At 38.1% G+C, this 25,018-nt stretch overlaps 1 protein-coding gene across 1 annotated transcript in view; it reads left to right on the top strand.

Moving 5' to 3' along the window:
- Positions 1 to 259: 259 nt before the first annotated feature.
- The window catches only part of LOC138416347 (complement factor H-like), a 64,691-nt gene continuing 39,932 nt past the window's right edge, over positions 260 to 25,018 (top strand). The window contains exons 1-4 of the mRNA XM_069545296.1: positions 260 to 446; positions 6,078 to 6,266; positions 6,681 to 6,857; positions 24,153 to 24,329. Coding sequence (XP_069401397.1) covers positions 389 to 446; positions 6,078 to 6,266; positions 6,681 to 6,857; positions 24,153 to 24,329 — 601 coding nt within the window. The 5' untranslated portion in view covers positions 260 to 388. The remainder of the gene's footprint in view (positions 447 to 6,077; positions 6,267 to 6,680; positions 6,858 to 24,152; positions 24,330 to 25,018) is intronic.

Here is a 25,018-nt window from a genome sequence, read left to right as displayed (position 1 = left end):
TAGTTTACATTTTATTCACTTTTGCCAGTCCATGAAAATACAGATGACCCAAATGGCTGGTAAAAACTTCACCTACTGTCTTGAAATATATTATTGAAAGTTAGTATCTGATATATGGCTTTGGAGCTAGTCCATATCAGCCACAGAAAGTTGTGCACATAGATATCAGGTGGTGAATACAATAACTTATTGTGAAACTACCAACAGAAACAAGGTAGGGACATTTCAAAACTTTGAACTTTGATATTTACTAAATGGCACTAATTAACTAACTTCATTGTAACGCATAAATTCAATCACACTAGGTAACTGCAAATGAAGCAGATTTTTGAACCCTAAACAGTGCAACTGGAGTATTTGTGTGAATGTACCACTGGGAAAATCTAACATGTTGTTGTTAATCAATGTCCTTCTCACCTTGTGGTTTTACACTGTTCATGGACAGGGTAAGTTGAAACCGATGTGAACACTCAGCCTTCCTCCTAAATATAACTATCTACTTTCCTTTGTGTGTATTTTTGATGGAATAAACTGGTTAAAATAGTCTGCACTGTGAGATAACCATAAGAATACCTTAATGGAAAAATGATCAGACATTCACCTAAAAGGGGAAAACAAAATGAATACTTTTCTATGTCATCTGAGTTCCACAGTGCAAAAAGGTACTCTATGTAGATTATGGGGTCATGTGAATATGCTCATGAAAATGTGAATAGAAAATGTGTCACAGAAAAGTAGATTATAATTCCAGAATGTTTAGGAGAGTCTTACTTGTAATATGAGAAAGCTCTGGAGAACAATGGTTATTTTTATACTTTTACATATGGTGATTTTTACAGGTTCAAATCTCATTTTAAATATATTCAGTTGACTGTATTGTGATTATAGCTTAATAAATCTATTAAAGGTCATTAACATCGCTGTTAGTTTTTAAAAACCAGTGTAGGTACAAGATATATTTTCCTTTTACAAAATGTGAAAGACAGTCTTAATTTCCAGTGTAGTGCCAATATATTTAGAATTCTTTTCAGAGAGAAATGTAAATGTTGACAACCTTAAAAAAACTGTCACTTTTATTTTTAAACTTACAAGTTGTTTTCATTAGTTATCTATTTTTTACACTCTCCCAATTCATCCCTCTACTCTTGGGCCCCCTTGTATCTATACATCCATTCTCTATGCCTGTATCTCTATTTTTGCTTTGCAATAAGTTCATCCATAGCATTTTTTAGATTCCATATGTAAACAATATTATACAATATTTATTTTTCTCTTTCTGACTTGCTTCACTCTATGTGACAGTCTCTAGGTCTATCCATGTCTCTGCAAATTGTGCAATTTCATAGCTTTTTATGGCTGAGTAATATTTCATTGTGTATATGTACCACTTCTTCTGCATCTGTTCTTCTGTTGATGGACATTTAGGTTGATTCCATGTCCTGGCAGGTGTGGATAAAATAGATAACTAAGGAGAACTTACTGTGTATCATAGGCAGCTCCACTCAATGCTCTCTGGTGACCTAAATGGGAAAGAAATCCAAGAAAAGGGGATATATATATATATATATATATATATATATATATATATATGTGTGTGTGTGTGTGTGTGTGTGTGTGTATATTTTCATATAACAGATTCAGATTCACTTTGATGTACAGCAGAAGCTAACCCAATATTTAAAAGCAACTCCAATACAAATGAAAAGCAAAAATCAGCTTATATACATGTATTAATATAGGTAATTAAATCATATTAAAAACCAAGATTTTACTCCAAAATATAAAACTTATATGTTCTTCATTATGATGTTTTTGTCTTTCATTTTCTTTAATAATCCATTTGTCTTCAAGTTTTTGTAAATGAAAACTCTAATGAGTTTTAAGATCCCACATGAAATTCAAGATGTGAATAGAATATGCATCATTCTGCATTATTCATCTCATAATTTGTCGCATGCTATTTTAGTCCATTTGGTAATTTTCTTCGTGAACAACATTTGGAGCACAATAAAGCTCCCTGTCTAGTCCTTAGTGTTACAATTAAAAGCAGCTCTGGCCCCAGATCACTTATAAGAAAGGCTGTATCACCATTATTCTTGCTGAGGAACAGGCAGACATGAATTGTTTCTCCTGATTCTCAGGTACATGAGTGATGGTTTATTAATCAGCTAGAATAAGATTAATGGAGAAGGCAATGGCACCCCACTCCAGTACTCTTGCCTGGAAAATCCCATGGGCAGATGAGCCTGGTAGGCTGCAGTCCATGGGATCGCTAAGAGTCGGACATGACTGAGCAACTTCACTTTCACTTTGCACTTTCATGCATTGGAGAAGGAAATGGCAACCCACTCCAGTGTTCTTGGCCTGGAGAATCCCAGGGATGGGGGAGCCTGGTGGGCTGCCGTCTATGGGGTCGCACAGAGTCGAACATGACTGAAGCAACTTAGCAGCAGCAGCAGCAGCAGCAGAATAAGACTACAGGCATATTTCCAGACAAGAGGAGAAAGAGTACACAATATGAAAGAGAAATGTGAAACTTTGACAAATCTTCACCAGATATTCCAGTGCAACCCTTCTCTTCTCATTAACAACTGAACTCTTTCCAAAAGTGGTCTTAAAGCTAAATGTTTGAATATTTAAGCAAAGTTTTTCTTCCATAATTTATGGGTGCACTTATGAAATTTTTAGCATGCAAAATAATTGTAATATCAGATTCAAGCCATTAAGTAAAACTCACATCAACTAACACCTATTGTAGATAGATACCTGCATGCCTGCGTGCTAAGTCGCTTCAGTCATGTCTGACTCTTTGCCTCCCCATCGGCTGTAGCCCACCAGGCTTCTCTGTCCATGGGATTTTCCAGGCAACAATACTGGAGTGGGTTGCCATGCCTGCCTCCAGGGGATCATCCAAACCCAAGGATCAAACCTGCCTGTACTATGTCTCCTGCATTGGCAGGCGGGGTCCTTGTTTACCACTAGCACCAAGTGGGATGCCCATTATATTAGATACATAGTCCTAATTAACAAATGTTCCAGAAAACATATTGGCTTAAGATAATACACCTCCATATTCGTAGAGCTCCTGTGGGTCAAGAATAAAGAAAGGGCTTCGCTGGCTAGTTATGTATCACTCTGTTTGGGAGGCAACTGGGTAATGGCCTGGGCTGCTGTTACCTGGACATTGAGCTGGGCTGGAGGCTTTGCTTCCAAATTGGCTCACTCTCTTGGCTTTTGGGGGAGGCCTCAGCACCTGACCTCGTGGTCATCTGCGCAGGTTGCTTGAGAGATATCTAGCTTTCCTCAGGGCCAGTGACAGCAGACAGGGAGGAGGAAGCCTCCACAGCAGGTATGAGTTTGTCACACTGTCACGTCAGTCATGTGCAATCATGAGAAATGGTCACTAAGTCCTGCACACTCAGTAGAGAGGACTTAGGCTCTAATATTTGGAGAGAGGAGTGTGGAAGGCGTTGTGGACTTTCCTAAAACCATCACATACAGAAAAATGTCAGGTCAACTGAACAGAGTCTTTTCTGGGGATGCTTCCTTTACTTCTCAACTTCTTTCCTGCCTGTTTTGTAACAATACTCTTTTTTCCAACAGTACCTCATAAAATTTTGGCAAACTTAAACAAGTTATTACAGGAAAGAAAACTGTAACTTTAGAAAACATGTCAGTGACCTTAATAGCAATTGCAAGCATAAATCTAAAATGATTTTTCGAACCACAATTTCTTTTAAAATGAGAGTGTTAACAGTATAAAACAGATTTCAATCCACATAAGAATTATACTAAAGATATTTAAACTTGTTTAAGATGGATTTATGAAAATGGTGCTGTGTGCTTAGTCCCTCAATCATGTCCAACTGTTTGCAACCCTTTGGACTATAGCCCTCCAGGCTCCTCTGTCCATGGAATTCTCCAGGCAAGATTACTGGAGTGGGTTGCCACTTCCTTCTGCAAGGGAATATGATTGACCCAGGGATCAAATCTGCATCTCCCTTGTTTTCTGCATTACAGGTAGATTCCTTACCCACTGAGCCATAGGGAAAGCCTATGAAAATGGCAGATCAACCCAAATGTATTTACATCACAGCAAAGTTATCCCACAAGGGACCTTGTAAAGTTCATGGAGACAAGATGAGGAAATTGGCCAGTTAAATAGCTTATCAGATATTCATAATTTCATTAAATAAGCTGATTATCAGATGCAGGATTTTGTTCTCAGGCCTGCTCCATTGCTGTTTTGTATCAACAACCAGTTTAATGGAGCAAAGGAGATGTGCCTGGAATGATCCTGAGGTACTGAAAGTGAACCCACTTTAGGACAGGTTCATCACTCAGAAAGATGCCCATGTGTGAGGTTGGACTCAATAACATGATATTTAGCTGTGATAATTGTAAGATCCTGGGCCTGGACCATAGGAATAAGCAGCACAAATACAGAATGACTAGAAACACTTTTAAAACTTACTGAATACTTTTCAGTCAATTTTGAGATCAATCTGAGCCAACACTATGATGGACAGCCAAGCCTGCTCATGAGACCAGAACTTGTATTTGTAGAAGTGTGAGAGGAGAATGAGGTTGTTCTTAGTCTTGACAGAGTCAGTGCCACTCTGACCATAGTGGACTATGTATGTGCTTCAATAAATGATCTGATTAGAGAGACAAATACAGATTCACATGTGACCAAATAAAAGAGAGGAGGAAAAGAGCTCAGGGCAGTGACAGCAATGATGTTTACTTTTAATTATGCCCTCTTTGTGTACCTTTTGGAAGTGAATCTCAGTGGATTATTGTACTAATTCATGTTCTATGAGGCATCAAAATGAGGTGAATAACTGTACTAGATCTGAACTCAGATAATCAGGACTCAAATCTCTCCTCTACAATGTAATGACAAAGTTAGTTGAGTTCTTTTCACTTGAGTCCTGCAAATACAAACACTCAAGCTTGCCCAACATGGTATTATTGTTAAATATACATATCTTGACATACATGGTGAAATTTGTAAAATTCAAGGATTAAGAGAAAGTATTCTAATCTATAGAATGTAGTGGGAAGAAACCTAGACTGTTACTTAAGAGTAATCAAACTAAATAAGCATTTCAAACTAAAAAATGTAGAGAAGCTTCAAAAAAGTGTGGGAAATCTATTAGTGATGAGAGATGCAGACTATAGGCCATGAGATTGTATAATTGACAAGTCTTTGTTAAAGGGATTAAGATATACAAAGATTCAAAGTTTATAATTCACTTAGTAAGCATATAAGTGACAATTACTCAATATATACTAAAAAATAAATTGTAATTATGTTTTACCTCATTTAAAATATTTGTAAGAAATACTGAAAAAAATGCATCATTCTCCAATTAAAATTAGACACAAGCATTCAAGGGTTTCCCTTAATCTTAACCATTTGGAAATTAAGAATTATTGATTGTCCATTTCTCCAATTAGATAAGCAAGGGAAAAGATGCCTAATATCCAGTCTGAATGATAAACAATAATGTTACTTTCCTGTGTGGTTAGAGCCATGAAAATTATTGTGATTCTCTATATATATCACATGTTTCCAATAAACAGAAAATTAAAGTAATGAACGTTAATTGGAAAAACAACAACACTGTTTTCTTTCTACATTGATTTGGTCTGAGAAGAAGTGTCAGGATGTTGGTTTCTGATTAGAATGGAAAAGCAAGAAAAAGAAGTCAAATGAGCCACAAGATAAAATCTGTACTTTCATCTCTTGACTAAGATGCTAATTTAGTCAACTATGGTTAGCACTTCTCTATTCAAGGAGAATTCATTTATTAAGTCTCTATAGTTTTCAACCAAGAGAATCTACATACAAATTTTATATGATATGACTCACAAGACATAATTTGACCTTCAATATCAAGGACATCTTTATGTATTTCAATCATCTGAGTTTTCTATAACCTCTTTTCCTAGAAATCATAATGTAGTGAGTGTAATTAACTGAACAAGAATGTAATTCATAGAGATAATGTTAATTTCTTATATAATTTAATAATAAGGTAAAGCATTATTTCTACTTTTTTTACTCCAAGGGAAACACTGTAATTATCCAGTAATAAAACATGGACGGCTTTATCATTCATACAGAGGACGCTTTCCAGCACGTGTAAATCAACAGTTTCTCTATAACTGTGATCAGTATTTTGTGTCTCCTTCACAATATTCCTCAGATTACCTGACTTGCACAGCAGAAGGATGGTCTCCAGAAGAACCATGCCTCAGTAAGTAAACCTATTTAAGTTTATATGCATAAATCTTTGAAAGAGTGAAGAGACAAAAGTAGACAACTGAGTAAAGTGTTGTGTAACAACAGCAAGGCCAAGGGATGAGTTCTATGAAAAAAAAATCCAAATAGATCTTCCCTTTACTAGAGGCTCTTCATGTAAATCCTGTGAGATAGAGACTTTATAAGAATATCTGTATCATGTATACATACTTTAATCATAAATGAAATAAAAATAATATGGAATGTTATTTTCATTTGTAACAATGGTGGTAGTAACTTTCATTTTTATTGTTACATATCATATTTAGATGCTAGTGCATTCACATTTAAATTCTAGAAGGTTAATCTTTAAGGTTCTATTTTAACAAATTTATGTTTTTTTCTACCATATTATTTTTATGATCCTTAGGAGAATGTATTTTCCATAATTTGGAAAATGGATATAACCCAAGTAGTGAAAAAAAAGTTCTACAGGGTGAAACTGTAAGGGTTCGCTGCTATCATGGCTACAATCTTCAAAATTATCGGAACATAATGACCTGCACAGAGAGTGGCTGGTCTCCTCCTCCCAGATGCATCCGTGTCAGTGAGTAAACTGGGCTGAGATCCCACTGTGTTCATAATTTTCTAAGACTCAGCTGTTTTATTCACTCCAAAAGTTTATATCAACCTCTTGTTTTGCCAAAGGACCTATTTGATGTTATTTTTTACAAGTGTCTATGAGTGTACCTATGGACTTCCTGATAAGTATATAACAAAATACATGTACCTATTGATAGACATTGCTCAAGAAAATAGGAAAAGATCCACAAAGAAGAAACCTGTAATAACAGAGTGAGGTTAGAAAGATGGCAGGAGTCTCACTGTCTTTCCTGATATAAACACAGACTTTGACCATCATTCGTGGATAGGAGGATCTTTGTGGGGGGTCCAGGAGTCTAGCAGAGACATGACAGCATGCTGCTAGAGCACAAAGATGGAAGACTGCACGCATCACTGAGGGTTAGAGCAGTAGCCTCATTTTGCCCTTGAGGTGGCACTGCTTAGTGCCAAGACAGTCCCCTCAGCACAGGATTTTACCTGTGGGGAAAATAAGAGCATGTGAGCAAGTGCCATGTCCTCATCTTCCAGCCCTCTTCTCTCTCCCTTTATCCAGGCCACTGGGGTCACCTGCATGGCTGGGATGGGGAGAGGCCAGGAGCACAGCATCCAGGGCTAGAATTCTTCAAGGGACATGGGTTCTACTGACCACATGGAGACCCCAGCAGGGAGCCCCAAACCATTGCAGACACCGTGCTTGTGGTCCTGCTCACCCCTGGGCCCCTCATCTCATCCACATCCCCCTCCCCAGGGCCAGCTCCCTGTGTAAGTCCCCACGGTGGCACCTAGACCTTTGCAGATGGCCTGTGGGACATCCAGAAGCCAACCTGTCCCCGTGGGTCTGTGAGAAAGCACATGAATGTGAGCATTTGGCATTGCCCCAGGGAAGCAGCCAGGAAACTGTCAGCACAGAGACTGTCTTTGCTGCATTGGTAGAAGCATACAAGCTTCAGAATTCTCTCCTAGGAGGAATTGAGTACATGGGACAGGTGTGTCCTTAAAAAAGGTCTGAAAAAGTCTCAAAATCCCTATCAGTGTGACAGTGTACTTCCCTCCCCAAGTCAGTCTGTAAAGACAGGAGGGAGTGACTGCTTCGTTAAACGCAAACACAGCTACCTGAGACTTCAAGGGACACAGACATCAAAGGACTAAAATGTTAACAGAGAAACACGATAGTTTTTCAGTTACTGTCCCCAAATAATGGATATGGATGATTTGTCTGATAAGTCAAAGTCATTGCTTAAGAACTTCATTGATATAGAAGACAACAGTGGAGAAGGAAATGGCAACCCACTCCAGTATTCTTGCCTGGGAAATCCCATGGACAGAGGAGCCTGGTGGGCCACAGTCCATTGAGTCTCAATGAGTCAGACACAACAGTAGCTACATGCATTCCTTTATATTTAGTGTAATTATTGATAGATAAATGTATTAATACTATCTTTTGTAACAGGATGTTTTATAGTTCCCTAATTCCTTTGCTCTGACTGCTTGCCTTTGTGAATTCATGATTTTTGTTATAGTAGTGTAACAACACTACTGTAATTTTTGTTATAGTAGTATGTGTTTAATAAACTTCTCTTTACCGTTTGTGAATCTAGTATGGATTCCTGCTTTGTTTACCATGAGATTTACATCAAGCATCTTTCAGAGAGAGCAGTGTGTTTTATGCTGATAATATATGAGCACAACCATATATTAAATCTCCTTCCTTTTCCCCTTCTCCATTTTATCTTTTTGATGTCATGATTTGCCTCTTTTTATAGTGTGTACTTAATTAAAAAATAATTGTAGCTAGAGTTACTTTTATATTCTGGCACTTTAACTCTTAAATTGTTAAGTGTTTAACATTCCATATCAAAGTACTATAGTGTCCTGAGTGTGAGTGTGCACTTAAATTTACCATTGTACTATGTATTTTCATGGAATTAATTAGCATTATTTTACTTTAGCTTGAATAATTCCTTTTAGTGTTTCAGTAGGGAAGGTCTGTGTGCCTGCTCAGTTACCTCAGCTGTGTCTGATTCTTTGTGACCCTATGGGTGGCAGCTTGCCAGGTTCTCTGTCCATGAGCTTCTCCAGGCAAGAATACTGGAGTGGGTTGCCATGCCCTCCTCAAGGAAGGTCTAGCTGTGTTCAATTTTCTCAGTATTTTTTTGTCAGGTGAAGTCTTTATATTGTTTTCTTTTCTGAAGGGTATTTTCAAATATTCTTCTTTGGCAGTTTTTTCTTTCAACACTTGGAATATGTCATCCCACTTTCTCCTGGCCCACTAGGTTTCTGCTGAGAAATATTCCTAGATTCAAATGAAAGCTCCTTAGTAAATTCCAGGTCAGGAAGCAACAGTTAGAACTGGACATGGAGCAACAGACTGATTCCAAGTAGGAAAAGGAGTATGTCAAGGCTGTATATTGTCACCCTGCTTATTTAACTTATATGCAGAGTACATCATGAGAAACGCTGGGCTGGGTGAAGCGCAAGCTGGAATCAAGATTGCTGGGAGAAATATTTATAGCTTCAGATATGCAGGTGACGCCACCCTTATGGCAGAAAAGGAAGAAGAACTGAAGAGCCTCTTGATGAAAGTGAAAGAAAAGGGTGAAAAAGTTGGCTTAAAGCTCAACATTCCGAAAACTAAGATCACGGCATCTAGTCCCATCACTTCATGGGAAATAGATGGAGAAACAGTGGAAACAGTGGTTGACTTTATTTTTTAGGGCTCCAACATCACTGCAGATGGTGATTGCAGCCATGATATTAAAATATGCTTACTCCTTAGAATTACAGTTATGACCAAACTAGATAGCATATTCAAAAGCAGAGACATTACTTTGTCAAAAAAAGGTCCATCTAGTCAAGGCTATGGTTTTTCCAGTGGTCATGTATGGATGTGAGAGTTGTACTATAAAGAAAGCTGAGCACGGAACAATTAATGCTTTTGAACTGTGGTGTTGGAAAAGACTCTTGAGAGTCCCTTGGACTGCAATGAGATCCAACCAGTCCATCCTTAAAGAGATCAGTCTTGGGCGTTCATTGGAAAGACTGGTGTTGAAGCTAAAACTTCAATACCTTGGCCACCTGATGCGAAGAGCTGACTCATTTGAAAAAACCCTGATGCTGAGAAAGATTGAGGGCAGGAGAAGGGGATGACAGAGGATGAGATGGTTGGATGGCATCACCGACTCAATGGACATGGTTTGAGTGAACTTCGGGAGTTGGTGATGGACAGGGAGGCCTGGCGTGCTGCGGTTCATGGGGTCACAGAGTCAGACACGACTGAGCGACTGAACTTAACTGAACTGAAGTAGTAAATTACAAGGTTTTTGTTTTGTTAGCTTGTTTGTTTTTTCCTCACGCTGCTTGAAGGCTTCTCATTTTTTCTTTGATTTTTGCAACTTTATTACAACATGTGATGTAGAGGATTTTTTAAGTTGACTTGGTTTGGTCACCTGTAAGCTTCTTGAACGTAGATATTCAAATATCATCCTTGATTTGAGAAGTTCTCAGATGTTACTCCTTAAATATGTTTTCTGCCTCATCTCCTTTTCTCCTCCTAGAACTTCAATAATTTGCAAATTGGCCTATTGACAATGTTGCATAGACCATGTAACCTTTCTTTGTTCTTTTTCATTGCTTTGTTATAAGATATTTTTGTTTTGATTTGAATCTCCTTTGACAGGATAACTTTGATATGTCATCTGTCCCACAGATTCTTCTGCTCTTTTCACTCTGTGGATGATGCTCTTCAATGAATTTTTTCATTTCATTCTTGGATCCTTCAGCACCAGAATTTCTGTTTTTTTTTTTTTTATGATTTGTACATTTTATTAAAGTTTTTTTGTCCATTGTTTACTGTTCATTTGTTTAATGTTTTCCTGCTTTTGTTCAATTCTCATAATGTTTTTTCTGTAGCACACTAAGTTATTAAAAACAGCTATTTTGAATTATTCCCTGGACAAATCACAGATCTCCAATCTTCAGATGTGAATACTGAAGATTTTTATACTTTGTTGGTGTCATGATACTTTGGGTTCATGTTCCTTGAAGTTTTGTTGTGCTGTTTTTCTAATTAAAGTACCAGTCTCCTTTGGGTGAGAGATAACTTCCTTCAACCCAGCTAGAGACTCTGCAGCTATCTCAGATCTTCTATAGTGGCCCCTGCTGACACTTCTCATCCCTGCTTTGTCAGAATTTCTGTGCATCATGTCTTGTCTAGATACATTAGTGCACCAGGAATGGTACTGACAGCTTGTCATTTGTTTCCCCCAAAGTAGCACTACATCTTAAGCTCGTGTTCCTGTACTTGGTCACAGATTTAAGCCAAATTTGTGTGCAAACTCACTGGTGGCCTGTCAAAGGTTGCTCTTCCCTTTGAGTTAGTTGTAACCACAGGGATCTGGCCACAGGGTAGAAGGGTGTGTGAATGAAGCAGACAGAGGTCCTCCTGTGAAAACCTGGACTTTCACAGAAGGATTAGCTCCATGCATGAATTTTTAAGCTAGGTTTTCCGGGACTCCTGAAGTGCAGCTGAGAGGGAATTGAGATGGTTCATGAGCCACTGTAGGCATCTCAGTCAAGACAGAGATCTGTCTGCCTTTTACCTTTTGCATGCATGAGCAAGCCTTCTCCTGGGCCCCTTGGCATATGGAATTTTGGGGTGGGTGGTTGTTTATTTTATATTTATTTATTTTTAATTGAAGGATTTACAGTATTATATTGGGTTCTACCAAATATCAACAAGAATCAGCCATAGATTTACCCATGTCCCCTCCCACATGAACATCCCTCCCAGGTCCCTGCCCATTCCACCCTTCTAGGTTGTTACTGAGCTCTGGTTTGAGCTCCCTGATTCATACAGCAAATTTCCATTGACTGTCTATTTTACATATGGTAGTGTAAATTTGCATGCTAACCCTCTCCATACATGCCACCCCCTACTTCCTCCCTGCCAGCCGTGCCATAAGTCTGTTCTCAGTGTCTGTGTCTCTATTGCTGCTGTGCAAATAGGTTTATCAGTACAATATCTCTAGATTCCATGTATATGTGTTAGCATACAATATTTGTTTTTCTCTTTCTGACTTACTTCACTCTGTATCCTAGGCTCTGTGTTCACCCACCTCTTTAGGACTGACTCCAGCGCATTCCTTTTTATGGCTGAGTAATATTCCACTGTATTTATGTAGCACAGCTTCTTTATCTATTCATCTGTCGATGGACATCTATGTTGCTTCCATGTCCTAGCTGTTGTAAACGGAACTGCAGTGACCATTGCTGTGCATGGGTCTTTTTCCATCTTGGTTTCCTCAGGGTGTACGCCTAGGAGTGGGGTTGGTGGGTCTTACAGTGGTTTTATTCCTCATTTTGTAAGGACTCTTCATACTGTTCTTTATAGTGGCTGTATCAGTTTACATTCCCACCAACAATGCAAGCAGGTTCCCTTTTCTCCACACCCTCTCCAGCATTTATTGTTTGTAGAATTATTGATCATGGCCATTCTGACTGGTGTGAAGTGATATCTCATTATAGTTTTGATTTGCATTTCTTTAATAGTGAGTGATGTTGAACATCTATTCATATGTTTATTAGCCATCATAGGTCTTTGGACAAATCTCTGTTTAGGTCTTTTTCCCACTTTTTTATTGGGTTGTTTGTTTTATTGGTATTGATTTGTATGAGCTGCTTGCATCTTTTGGAAATTAATCTTTTGTCAGTTGTTTCATTTGCTGTTATTTTTTTCCATTTTGAGCATTGTCTTTTCACCTTATTAATGATTTCTGGATAAGCTTTTAAGTTTAATTATGTCCCACTTGATTATCTTTTTTTTTTTTCTGACTACTCTAGGAGGTGGATCATAGATGATCTTGCTGTGATTTATGACGTAAGGTGTTCTGTCTGTGTTTTCCATCCATTTTGAGTTTATCTTTGTGTATGGTGTTAGGAAGCAGTCTAATTTCATTTTTTTCCCGTGTAATTGTCAAGCTTTTCTCAGCAGCACTTATAGAAGAGACTCTCTTTGCCCTATTGCATATTCTTGCTCCTTTTCAAACATAAGCTGTCCATAGGTGTGTGGGTTTATTTCTGGGCTTTCTATCTTGTTCCATTGGTCTCTATTTCTGTTTTTCTGCCAGTACTATACTGTCTGGATGACTATAGCTTTGTAGTCAGTTCATAGTCAGGAAGGTTGATTCCTCTAGCTCTATTTTTCTTTCTCAAGATTGTTTTGGTTATTCAGGTCTTTTGTGTTTCCCTATGAACTGTGAGCTTTTTGTTCTAGTTCTGTGAAAAACAGCATTGGTAATTTGATACAGATGGCATTGAATCTGTAGATTATATTTGGTAGCATAGTTATTTTCACAATGTTGATTCTTCCAACCCGAGATAATGGAATAGCTCTCCACCTGTTTGTGTTGTCTTTGGTTTCTTTCCTCAGTGTCTTATACTTTTCTGTATACAGCTCTTATTTCTCCTTAAGTAGGTTTATTCCTAGGCATTTTATTCTTTTTTGTTGCAGTGGTAAATAGGATTGATACCTTAATTTCTCTTTCTAGTGTTTCATAGGGATTCAAGTGATTTTTGTGTATTCATTTTTCTCTTTCTTTCTTTCTTTCTTTCTTTCTTTCTTTCTTTCTTTCTTTCTTTCTTTCTTTCTTTCTTTCTTTCTTTCTTTCTTTCTTTCTTTTCTTTCTTTCTTTCTTTCTTTTTTACTTTACAATATTGTATTGGTTCTGCCACACATCAACATGATTCCACCATGGGCGTAAGCATGTTCCCCATCCTGAAGCCCTGCTTCCACGTCCCTTCCTGTACCACCCCTCCAGGTCGTCCCAGTGCACCAGCCCCAAGCATCCTGTATCGAACCTGGACTGGTGATTCGTTTCTTATATAATATTATACATTTCAGTGCCATTCCCCCAGATCGTCCCACCCTCTCCCTCTCCCTCTCCCACAGAGTCCAAAAGACTGTTCTATACATCTGTATCTCTTTTGCTGTCTTGCATACAGGGTTATGGTTACCATCTTTCTAAATTCCATATATAGGTGTTAGTATGTATGTATATAGTGTTTTTCTTTCTGGCTTATGTCACTCTGTATAATACATTACATTTTGTATCCTGTCACTTTGCTAAATTCACTGATTACCTCTTGTAATTTTCTGACAGTATCTTTTGGGTTTTCTATGTGTTGTATCATCTGTGTAAACAATGAGAGTTTTGCTTCTCCTTTTCCAATCCGGATTCCTTTTATTTCTTTTTCTCCTCTGCTGTAGCTAAGGCTTCCAAACAATGCTGACTAATAGTGGTGACAGTGGGCACCTTTGTCGTTTCCTGATCATAGAGGGTATGCTTTCAGTTTTTCACCATTGAGAATGATGTCCGCTCTGGTTTTCTCATATATGTATGAGAGAGGTAGTTTCCCTCTTTGCTCATTTTTTGAAGAGTATTTATCATAAATGGGTGTTGAAAATTTTCAGAATTTTTCTGTATTTATCTTGATTACCATATGAATTGATCTTGCAATTTGTTAATATTGTATATCACATTGATGGATTTGTGTATACTGAAGAATGTTTGCATCCCTGGGATAAACCCAAGTTGATGGTTGCTATCATGGTGTGTTGCTGCCACTGCTGCTAAGTCACTTCAGTCCTGTCTGACTCTATGCGACCGCATAGATGACAGCCCACCAGGCTCCCCCATTCCTGGAATTCTCCAGGCAAGAGCACTGGAGTGGGTTGCCATGTCCTTCTCCAATACATGAAAGTGAAAAGTGAAAGTGACTCAGTCGTGTCCAACTCTTAGCGACCCCATGGACTGAAGCCCACCAGGCTCCTCCATCCATGGGATTTTCCAGGCAAGAGTATTGCAGTGGGGTGCCATTGCCTTCTCTGTATCATGGTGTACTATCTTTTTAATGTATTTTTGAACTCTGTTTGCCAGTGTTCTGTTGAGGATTTTTCCATCCATTTTCATCAGTGATTTTGGCCTGTAATTTTCTTTTTTGTGTTGTCTGTGTCTGGTTTTGGTATAAAAGTAATGATGGCCTTGTAGAATGAGTTTGGAAGTGCTTCTTCCTCTGCAGTTTTTTGAAAGAGTTTTGTAAGAATATTATTAGATCTTCTCTAAATGTTTGAGAGAACTCACCTGTGAAATCATCAGGCCCTGTGCTTTAATTTTTTGAGAGTATTTTTTTTTTTTGGTCACATTTTCAATTTCAGTGCATGTAATTGGCTTGTTCATAATTTCTATTTCTTCCTGGTTCAGTCTTGGAAGATTGAACTTTTCTCAGAATATATCCATTTCTTTCAGGTTGTTCACTTTATTGGCATATAGTTGCTCATAACAGCTTCTTATGATCATTTGTATTTCTGTTGTAACCTCTCCTTTCTCATTCCTAATATTATTGATTTGATTCTTCTCCCATTTTTTCTTGATGCATTTGCCTAATTGTTTGTCAATTTTGTTTATCTTCTCAAAGAAGCAGCTTTTAGTTTTATTAGTCTTTACTATTGTTCCTTCCTTTCGTTTTCATTTATTTCTGCTCTGATCTTTAGGCTTTCTTTCCTTCCACTAACTTTGGGTTTGTTTTTTGCCCCTCTTTATCGAATTGTTTCAGGTGTAAATTAGGTTGGCAATTTGATGTTTTCCTTGTTTCTTCCTATAAACTTCCCTTTTAGAACTGTTTTGCTGCATCCTATAGGTTTTGAGTTGTTGTGTTTTCATTGTCATTTGCTTCAAGAATTTGTTGATTTCCCTTTTGATTTATTCAGGATCCAGTCTATTATGTAAAAACATATTGTTTAATCTCCAAGTGTTTGTGTTTTTACCATTTACCCTCTATTTGACATCTATTCTCATAGTATTGTGGTCAGAAAAGATGCTTCATATGATTTCAGTCTTTTAAAATTTACTGAAGTTTGATTTGTGACCCAAGGTATGGTCTTTCCTGGAAAATGTTCCATGCACACTTGAGAAGAAGGTGTATTCTTATGCATTTGGGTGGAAAGTTCTGAAGATATCAATTATGTCCGTTTGGTCTAATGTTTCATGTATGGTTTATGTTTCCTTATTAATTTTCTGTTTTGATGATCTGTCCATTGTTAACATCCCTTACAATTATTGTGTGTTAACATCCCTTACCATTATTTTATTGCTGTCAGTTTCCCCTTTTATGTGTGTTAGTTATTGCCTTATGCATTGAGGTGCTTCTATGTTGGGTGCATAAATGTATAGAATTATGTCTTCTTCTTGGATTGATCCCTTCATCATTATATAATGTCCCTTCTCTATTTCATATAATATTCTTTATTTTAAAGTCTGTTTTGTCAGAAATGAGAATTGCCACTTCAACTTCCTTTTGGTTTCCATGTTCATGGAATATGTTTTTCCATCCTTTTAATTTCAGTCTGTATGTGTCTCTAAGTCTGAAGTGGGTCTCTTGTAGACAGCATATATATGGGTCTTGTTTTGTATCCATTCAGCCAATCTGTGTCTTTTGGTTGGAGAGTTTAATCCATTTACATTTAAAGTAATTATTTATATATTACTATTAGCATTTCTCTGTTATAATATAATATAATATAATGCTATATGTTCCAATTAGCATTTTTTAAAGTATTTTGTGTTTCTTGTAGGTCTTTCCTTTGTCTTATGCTTATAGGTCTCTTTAATATTTGTTGTAAATCTGGTTTGGTGGTGCTAAATTCTCTTAACTTCTGTTTGTCTGTAAAGATTTTTAACTTTTCCATCAATGTTGAATGAAATCCTTGCCAAGTAGAGTAATCTTGCTTGTAGATTTTTCCCTTTCAGTACTTTAAATATATCCTGCCATTCCTTTCTGACCTGCAGAGTTTCTGCTGAAAGATCAGCCTTTAATTGAATGGCTTTTCCCTTGTGTGTTACTTGTTGCTTTTCCCTTACTGCTTTTAATATTCTTTCTTTGTTTTTAATCTCTGTTGCTTGGTATGTGTCTCGACGTGTTTCTCCTTGGGTTTCTCCTGTATTGCACTCTGTGTTTCTTGAACTTGATTGGCTATTTCCTTTCCCATGCTGGAAAACTTTTCAACTATAATATATTCAAAAATGTTCTCAGTGACTTTCTTTTTCTCTTTTTCCTCTGGGACCCCTATAACTCAAATGTTGATGAGGTAAATACTGTCCCAGAGATCGCCAAAGCTCTCCTCAATTCTTTTCATTCTTTTTCTTTTATTCTGCTCATCAGCAACTACCACTATTTACTCTTCCAGCTCACTGTTTCACTTTTTTGCTTCAGTTAATCTATCATTGTTTCCTTCTAGAGAACTTTTTTATTTCCATGATTGTGTTATTCATCTTTGTTGATTTATTCTTTATTTCTTCTATATCCTTGTTTATTGTGCTAATTTCTTGATTGCTTCATGGCATTTTATCCATTCTCTTTTCAAGGTTTTGGAACATGTTTCCTATCATTACTGTTAATTCTTTTTCAGGTATTTTACCTATTCTCCCCTCCCCACGCCTTTTTTTTTTTTTTTGGTCTTTTGTGCTTCTAGTTTCTTTCTTCACTTGAGCAATATTTTTCTGCCCACCCCTTTCTTTTCTCATTATTGCATTTGATGTCTCCTTTTCTCAGGCTTTCAGGTCGAATTCCTCCTTCTTTTTGGTTTCTGCCTTTGGTGTGTAAGACGGTGCTAGTGGTTTGTTTAAGTTCCTTTTGGTTGTTTTTGTTTGTACTCTGCTGAAAGGAGGTAAGATTTTTTTTTTTCCCCTCTAATGGGCAAGACTTTGTGAGGTGGCAATCTTATTTGCTGATGACTGGGTTTGTGTTTTTATTTTGTTTGTTTTTTGGGTGAGGCATCCTAAACTGGGTGCTGCTGGCAGTTGGGTGATGCCAGGTGTATACAGATGGAGGCCTTTATGGGAGTTCTCACTAATAAATACTCCTTGGGGTTAGGAGTTTTATGGCAGTCTAGAGTCTTGTCAGTGCTCCCACATCAAGGGCTCGGGGCCTGATCTCTGGCCAGGGAAGTGAGATACCACTGGCGGTTTGTAATGGCATTAAAGGGGATTAAAACAAACACACTGAAACAAGAAAACAAAATGGAAACCCCATACAAATGGCAAATACAAAATAAGGCATGTATTCACAAAAATAATGGGATATAGACACATGCATGTACATGCGGGGTGGGGAACAAACAGTGTTAAAAAAAAAAAAAGAAGAAGAAAGTAGAAGAGATTGATCCAGTGAGAAAATGAAAGCAAAAATGATATGAACTAGTTAAAAACAAAACTAACTAAAACCATAAACTGGAAAACAAAACCAAAGCCATGTGACAACTGGGGAATAAAGCAAATAAAGCAAAACAGACTAATAAACATAGTGAGAAAAGGAAGAAAAGAAAGAAAGACTAGAAAAGAAAATTTCAGTAGAGGTAGATGAATGTTTATATATATATTAAAGAATAATTTGCCACAGGAAAAGAATAAGAAAAGCAAATGAAAGAATATATGTGGAAAAATAATAAAATTTTTAAAAACTTTGAAAATTAAAAGTAGGAAAAAGTCCATAAAACAACAAAAACCAATGTAGAGGAAGAAGTATTTAAAGGAAATTAAAAGTGTGATTTAAAAAATTTCTCAAAAGCATAAGTAGATTTAATGGTAGCATTAAAATCAACAACTAGAATAACAGGAATAAAAAGGTAAAAACCCAATAGCAACTACTGAATAAGTTAAAATATAAAAATAATAAAATTTTTTTGATGGGCTGTCAGCATCCTTTTCCTCAGTGTGAGTCACAGTCCACCTCACCTCCCTGAGCTGGTCTCTGGACCTATTGTGGGGGCAAGCTCAGACTCTAATCTGGTCCTACTCACATCTGCCAGTGCTAGTGTTTTTTGTTTTTCAGGAACTCTATATATTCCATAAATAGAAAGTCTGCCTACTTGATCATGTGGATTCAATCTTCAGCTTGTACCACTGGTGGGAATGTTTTGGTTCTATTCTTTAGCCACCTGCCCCTGGATTTCACTTGTGGTTTTATCTCCACCTGTGCATGTGAGTCGTCTACAGGAGTTTGCTTCTGAGGCTCGCTTGGACGACTTGGGTGTGCCCCAGGGAGGACCAAATGTGGAAGTGGTGCAGTTGCTTGGATTGCAGGGGCCCTGGCAGTACCAGGTACTAAGGGGAGCCATCGGCTATGACAGCAGGAAATATGAGGCCCTTAGGGATTTTTGCAGCCTCTGGCTGCTCTGTCCTTGTGGGATTGAGCTAGGGAGTGACACAGGAGCTTGGATAATGGGGACCCTGGCAACACCAGATACAAAGCTGGTGGCTATCATCAGGAGTTTTGTGACTATTCGGGACTTTTCTAGCTTCTGACAGCTCTGCCCAGTGAGGATTGAGCATGGAGGTGACACAGCTGCTTGAATTATGGGAACCCTGGCAGTGCTAAGAGTGCAAGGAAACCAACTGACTCAGCTGCAGGAGCGATGACCCTATTAGAGTCTTTTCCTAGCTTCTGGCATCTGGCCATCAGAGGGCCTCTTTGGCTGGCCCTTCCCTGTTGCTTGGCCCCTTCAGCCGCTTACAGGGCCCCACACTTGGGGTAATTGTCTGTTGTTTATCTCATCAGGGACATAAAGATCACCCTGGCTGGGGTCCCTCTGTGTTGCTTTGCACATCAGGTCCTTATAGGGCTACCCTCCCTGGGTTGTTTCAGCTGTCTGGTGCTGATGTGTTCAGACAGAGAGGCTGCAGAGATTGCTCTATTGTCTGTGTGTGACTCAGCAGTATTACCCTTCCTCCAGGTTAGCTGGCTTTCCTTCAGAAGCATTTTCCACTGCAATCTTCTCCATCAGGTTCCCTCACAGCATCTCCCTTCAGTCAACAGTAGACCTTGCCCTGGGATTGTTTTCCAATCTCTATGTTCCGGCTCCAAACTACAGCACTTTCTAGGGGACTTGAATACTTGTCTGGTGTGGGTACAGCTGTGGAAAGGATTGTCTGTGTGATCCTCATTCCATTCAGACTCTCACAGATCTGCTGCTTCACTCTCCAACAGCCTCAATGCTTCACCTCTGTCGCAAACATTTGCCCTCCCGTGTAGCTCTGTGCCCATTCATCCAACCCCAGCTGCAGATCCAGTTCTACTCACTCTCCTTTTTTTCTGCCATCCTTCTTTTGTCCTGCTGACACACTGTGGTTGTGCCGCCCATGGACCATAAACGTCACCATGGATACGTCAACTACAGTGTTGAATGCATAGGTTTAGCCAGGAGATGTACATGTGAGATTATCATTCTGTAAATGATGACATCAGATTGGAAATGAATGTAGAATGAAAATAGAAAAGAGCTCAAGACTGAGTCCTGAAGCTTCCAACACTGAGGCGCCTGACGAAAGAAGAATAGATGGCAAAGTAGACAGAAAGAAAGGAGAACCCAGAGAATTTAGGGTAAAAAAATGTCAGAATGAATGATTCATAGTTGTGGACAGAAGAACATGATATAATAGCAAGGAATAATAAAATGACTAACAGTAATTCCTGTGGAATCACCCAGAAATGGTTCTATATCCAATTCCACCATTATCTAACTATATCTAAGAGCAACGACCTATTTGAAGTTTGTTCACACCTCTGAATCTGTACAATGATTTAATATTTACAAATGTTCTAATATTTCAAAAGATTTTTTAGTTATTAAAATAAGTTATTCATGTAAGCATCTTGTCATAATGTCTACCATACAGTTTATTCAAGGAAAGTGCAATCTAATTACATTAGAATAGTTACACTAATGAATATTTCTAATTCAGTTAATGTCAGGTTAAAAGACTTAAAATGTGGTGGATTTGGCTACATGGAGGCCAACAATAATTGTAACAGAGACAGTTTCAGATGGAATAGACAGGGGAAAATCTACTTACAGCCTGCTAAATAAATTATTAGTAAGAAATGCAATACAGCATGATTACATAACTCTTTCAAAAGGTTTGGTTGTGGCAGAGAACAAGAGGTTCAGGATATATTGCTCGGTGGATTATGTATTGTTTTAATGGGAAAGATGAGAGTGTAATGAACGTTGAAGAGGATGAGCCTTGAGGGAAGCAGCAAAGACTGACCACAGGCTCCCTGTGAAAGAGGTGGGAGAGGAACCAGCAGTTTTGAGAAAGTCCTGGACTTGGTGACAACTGGATTCTTTGCAACTTCCTGTCAGGAGAAGGAAGGAAAATGGGTGTGTAAATACAATGCTGGAGAGAAGCAGGTGCTGATGGTTCCTCTTCTCATTTCAGGAAAGAGACAAAGTCATGTGAGACTGAATGGTGCATGGGGGAAGGAGGAGAAGGAACACTGGGCAGTGTAGAAAAGATTGAGCACAGAGATTTCATATAGACACACAGAGGGAGCTTGTTATAGAAATGGGCCAGGCTTGTTCAACAGTGTCCAGAGCCCAGGTAGTTTCAGTTTTCAGGCTGTAGGCAAGCATCTAATATGTGCCAGAAGTAGGCTAAGAGAAAATTGTGAAAGATACAGTGGCGACCACTGGTTTGCCTTTCAAGAGCTTTCATGCCAGTATGAAAAAAAGAAAAAAAAAAGATGAAATAAAATATTTAATTAACCAAAAAGTAAAAATATTTCTATTCTATTGTTCCAATAAGTGTATTCTAAGAACAAAAGAATCCAAGTGCTTAAAAAGTAGGAGGGACTGCGGGTCAAGTTTATGTAGGAAGACGTCTATGCAAAGAAAGCCTGGAAACCATTCATCAGCAGAGACACACGCCTTTGCAGCAGCCGAGGCAGCAAAGAAATTGACTATTTTAGAAAAGATTGATTATTTTAGTAAAGAATCCGCCTGCAATGCAGGAGACTTGGGTTCGATCGCTGGGTCAGGAAGATCTCTTGGAAAAGGGAATGGCATCCCATTGCAGTATTCTTGCCTCAAGAATTCCACAGACAGAGGAGTATGGTGGGCTATAGTCCATGGGATCAAAAAGAATCAGACATGCCTGAGAGACCACACTTTCCATTTCAAAATTTCTGAGCCACCTGGCAGTAATATATCTACCTGCATTGCAGGAGACCTGGATTGGATCCCTGGGTCGGGAAGATCCCCTAGAGAAAGGAAAGGCTAACTACTGCAATATTCTCACCTGAAGAATTCCATGCAATTTTGGCAAGCTGCAGTCCATTGGATCACAAAGAGATAGACACAACTGAGCTGCTAACAATTCTAAGTAAAGGCAAAGGCTTTTAAGATGATCATGTCATTTTTACAGTCACTCTTTGTAAAGAAAGCAGTTAGAAAAGAGCCTAATATTAAGATCTTTTTTTGTTAAGGCAGCACTTTACGTAGTAGGATAAAATAGGAATTTTATGTAAGTTTCCAGTGGTCATGTATGGATGTGAGAGTTGGACTGTGAAGAAAGCTGGGCACCAAAGAATTGAAGCTTTTGAACTGTGGTGTTGGAGAAGACTCTTGAGAGTCCCTTGGACTGCAAGGAGATCCAACCAGTCCATTCTAAGGGAGATCAGCCCTGGGTGTTCTTTGGAAGGAATGATGCTAAAGCGGAAACTCCAGTACTTTGGCCACCTCATGCAAAGAGTTGACTTATTGGAAAAGACTCTGATGCTGGGAGGGATTGGGGGCAGAAGGAGAAGGGGACGACAGAGGATGAGATGGCTGGATGGCATCACCGACTGGATGGACGTGTGTTTGATCGAACTCCGGGAGTTGGTGATGGCCAGGGAGGCCTGGTGTGTCGCTATTCATGGGGTGGCAAAGAGTCGGACATGACTGAGCAACTGAACCGAACTGAACTGAACTGAAGCACAATATATGTAAACAAAGTCGCATACCGTTAGAAATATTGCTATGTGGAAGTTTGGAATACAACTTTAGGAAAGGAATCCCAATGGTTCTCATCAAGAGTAACCTCACAGCTAAGCTACAAAACTCAACAGTAAAACAAAAGCAGAAATAAATTTATTGATTTTGGGAAGAGGGAGCATTACTTTTAAAACTAGTTAGCTTCTATATAATGTTATGATAATGTTTGAAGACTATTAGATAGTCCTTCTTTTGGGTGAGATTCTAATTCTTAAATTCCAGTTTTGAAGTTTATAAATTATTGAGCAATAGGAAGATTCCAAATAAGAATAATGAAATTTTTGATAATATGTAGCAATCCCTGGTGGCTCAGATGTAAAGAAACTGCCTGTGGTGCGGGAGACCTGGGTTTGATCCTTGGGTTAGGAAGATCCCCTGGAGAAAGGAATGAATTACTCCTTTCAGTATTCTTGCCTGGAGAATTCCACGGACAGAGGAGCCTGGCCAGCTATACTCCATGGGGTCACAAAGGCTCAGAAACAAGTGAACGACTAATCCACACACAGCAATGTCACAAATTTCATAGATTTTACACATTTTCAATGATAAGTTTACACATTTTTAAAAATGAATCAGAATAATTAAGCAGATATTAATAGTTAAGCTCATTTATGGGTACAATAAGATTAGATGTCTGTGTTGTCCCATATATAATCAAGACATCTAAAATATGCTTATGTGACCTTGAACATGTTTACTCAGTTTGTTTCATGTTTCGGTTTGATTTCTACACTTGTATGTAAAATTAAGTGATTTTTAATGTACCTGTAACTCAAATACAAGAGAAATGTCTCTCTTGTGTGTTCTAGTTTTCCAGTTATATTTTTATAATACCATTTTTTCATTTGTTTTTTTTTGATGGATTTTATACTTTTTATTTTATTTTATTTTTTTATCTTTAAAATTTTTCCTTTTTAATTATAACTATTCAACAATTATGATATTTACAGATATTTTCTTAATATTGATCTTATACTTAACAAGTGATCACTGTCTAAGTACTGGATGACAGTCAGTGCACTGTTTTACCTTATTAAAGAGGGTATTCAATTTAAAAATTGTGTCTTTTTTTTATTCTGAGAGAATATTTATACATTTTGAGACCAAAAAAGCAGCATTATATTTTGTAAATGTCAGTGATAAAATCAGATCCAGTATTAACAAGTTGACTTTACAAATAAATTATCAGGACATATATGTTGCTGCTCAATACCTTAATATTTCTCAAAATCCCAGATGAGTGCAGAGGGTGTGTAAAACCTAACATGTAATGTTTTTCAAGGAAGAGCATTAATGTGCATTAATGTATGTCCTCTGTGTATGCAGTACCCAGCACCTCATTTTATGTGACACAAATGATATTTATCTTCCAATGGTTAAATATTCTCACTCATTATTTATCTTTTTTGATAGAAAGAGAATGCAGTATTCCTGAAATGGATACATATTTAAATGCTTATCCCAGGAAAGATACATTTGAAGTTGGAGATGTGCTGAAATTCTCCTGCAGCCAAGGTCGAATTATGGTTGGAGCAGATTCAGTTCAGTGCTACCACTTTGGATGGTCCCCTAGACTTCCAACGTGTAAAGGTAAATATTTATCTGACAGTTGCTGGAGCAAGAATTGGGATTTCAGATAATAATCTTTTTATTTCCCTCCTTTAATTTTCTGTCCACTTCAAGTGCATCTATAGTCTAATGCATTAAGGCAGAGATATACCCACCAAGGTGGAGAAGGAAATGGCAACCCACTCCAGTATTCTTGCCTGGATAATCCTGGAGACATAGAAGCCTGGTGGGCTGCTGCCTATGGGGTTGCACAGAGTAGGACACGATTGAAGCGACTTAGCAGCAGCATACTCACCAAGGACATGTGCTGGGTAGTAGATACCTCAGATTTCCTTCTTAAAGAAATTGGCCTCCAGGAGCTTCTTGGAATATGTGGTGGAGATTCCACAGAAATGCATGAGGAACCTGACACTGGCAGGATTTCTTGTTAGTTTTCCTTTTTCCTGCAGCTCTACCATTAATATTGGAGAGAAAATCATGATGGTGTGATCACTAATCTAGAGCCAGATGTCCTGGAATGTGAAGTCAAGTGGGCCTTAGAAAGCATCGCTATGAACAAAGCTAGTGGAGCTGATGGCATTCCAGGGGAGCTGTTTCAAATCCTGAAAGATGATGCTGTGAAAGTACTGCACCCAATATGCCAGCAACTGTGGAAAACTCAGCAGTGGCCACAGGACTGGAAAAGGTCCATTTTCATTCCAATCCCAAAG

The sequence above is a fragment of the Ovis canadensis genome, chromosome 12 (genome assembly GCF_042477335.2).
Source record: "Ovis canadensis isolate MfBH-ARS-UI-01 breed Bighorn chromosome 12, ARS-UI_OviCan_v2, whole genome shotgun sequence".
In the NCBI taxonomy this organism is placed as follows: domain Eukaryota; kingdom Metazoa; phylum Chordata; class Mammalia; order Artiodactyla; family Bovidae; genus Ovis; species Ovis canadensis.
The sequence above is the reverse complement of the archived record's forward strand: the minus strand, read 5'-3'. Positions and strand labels throughout refer to the sequence as shown.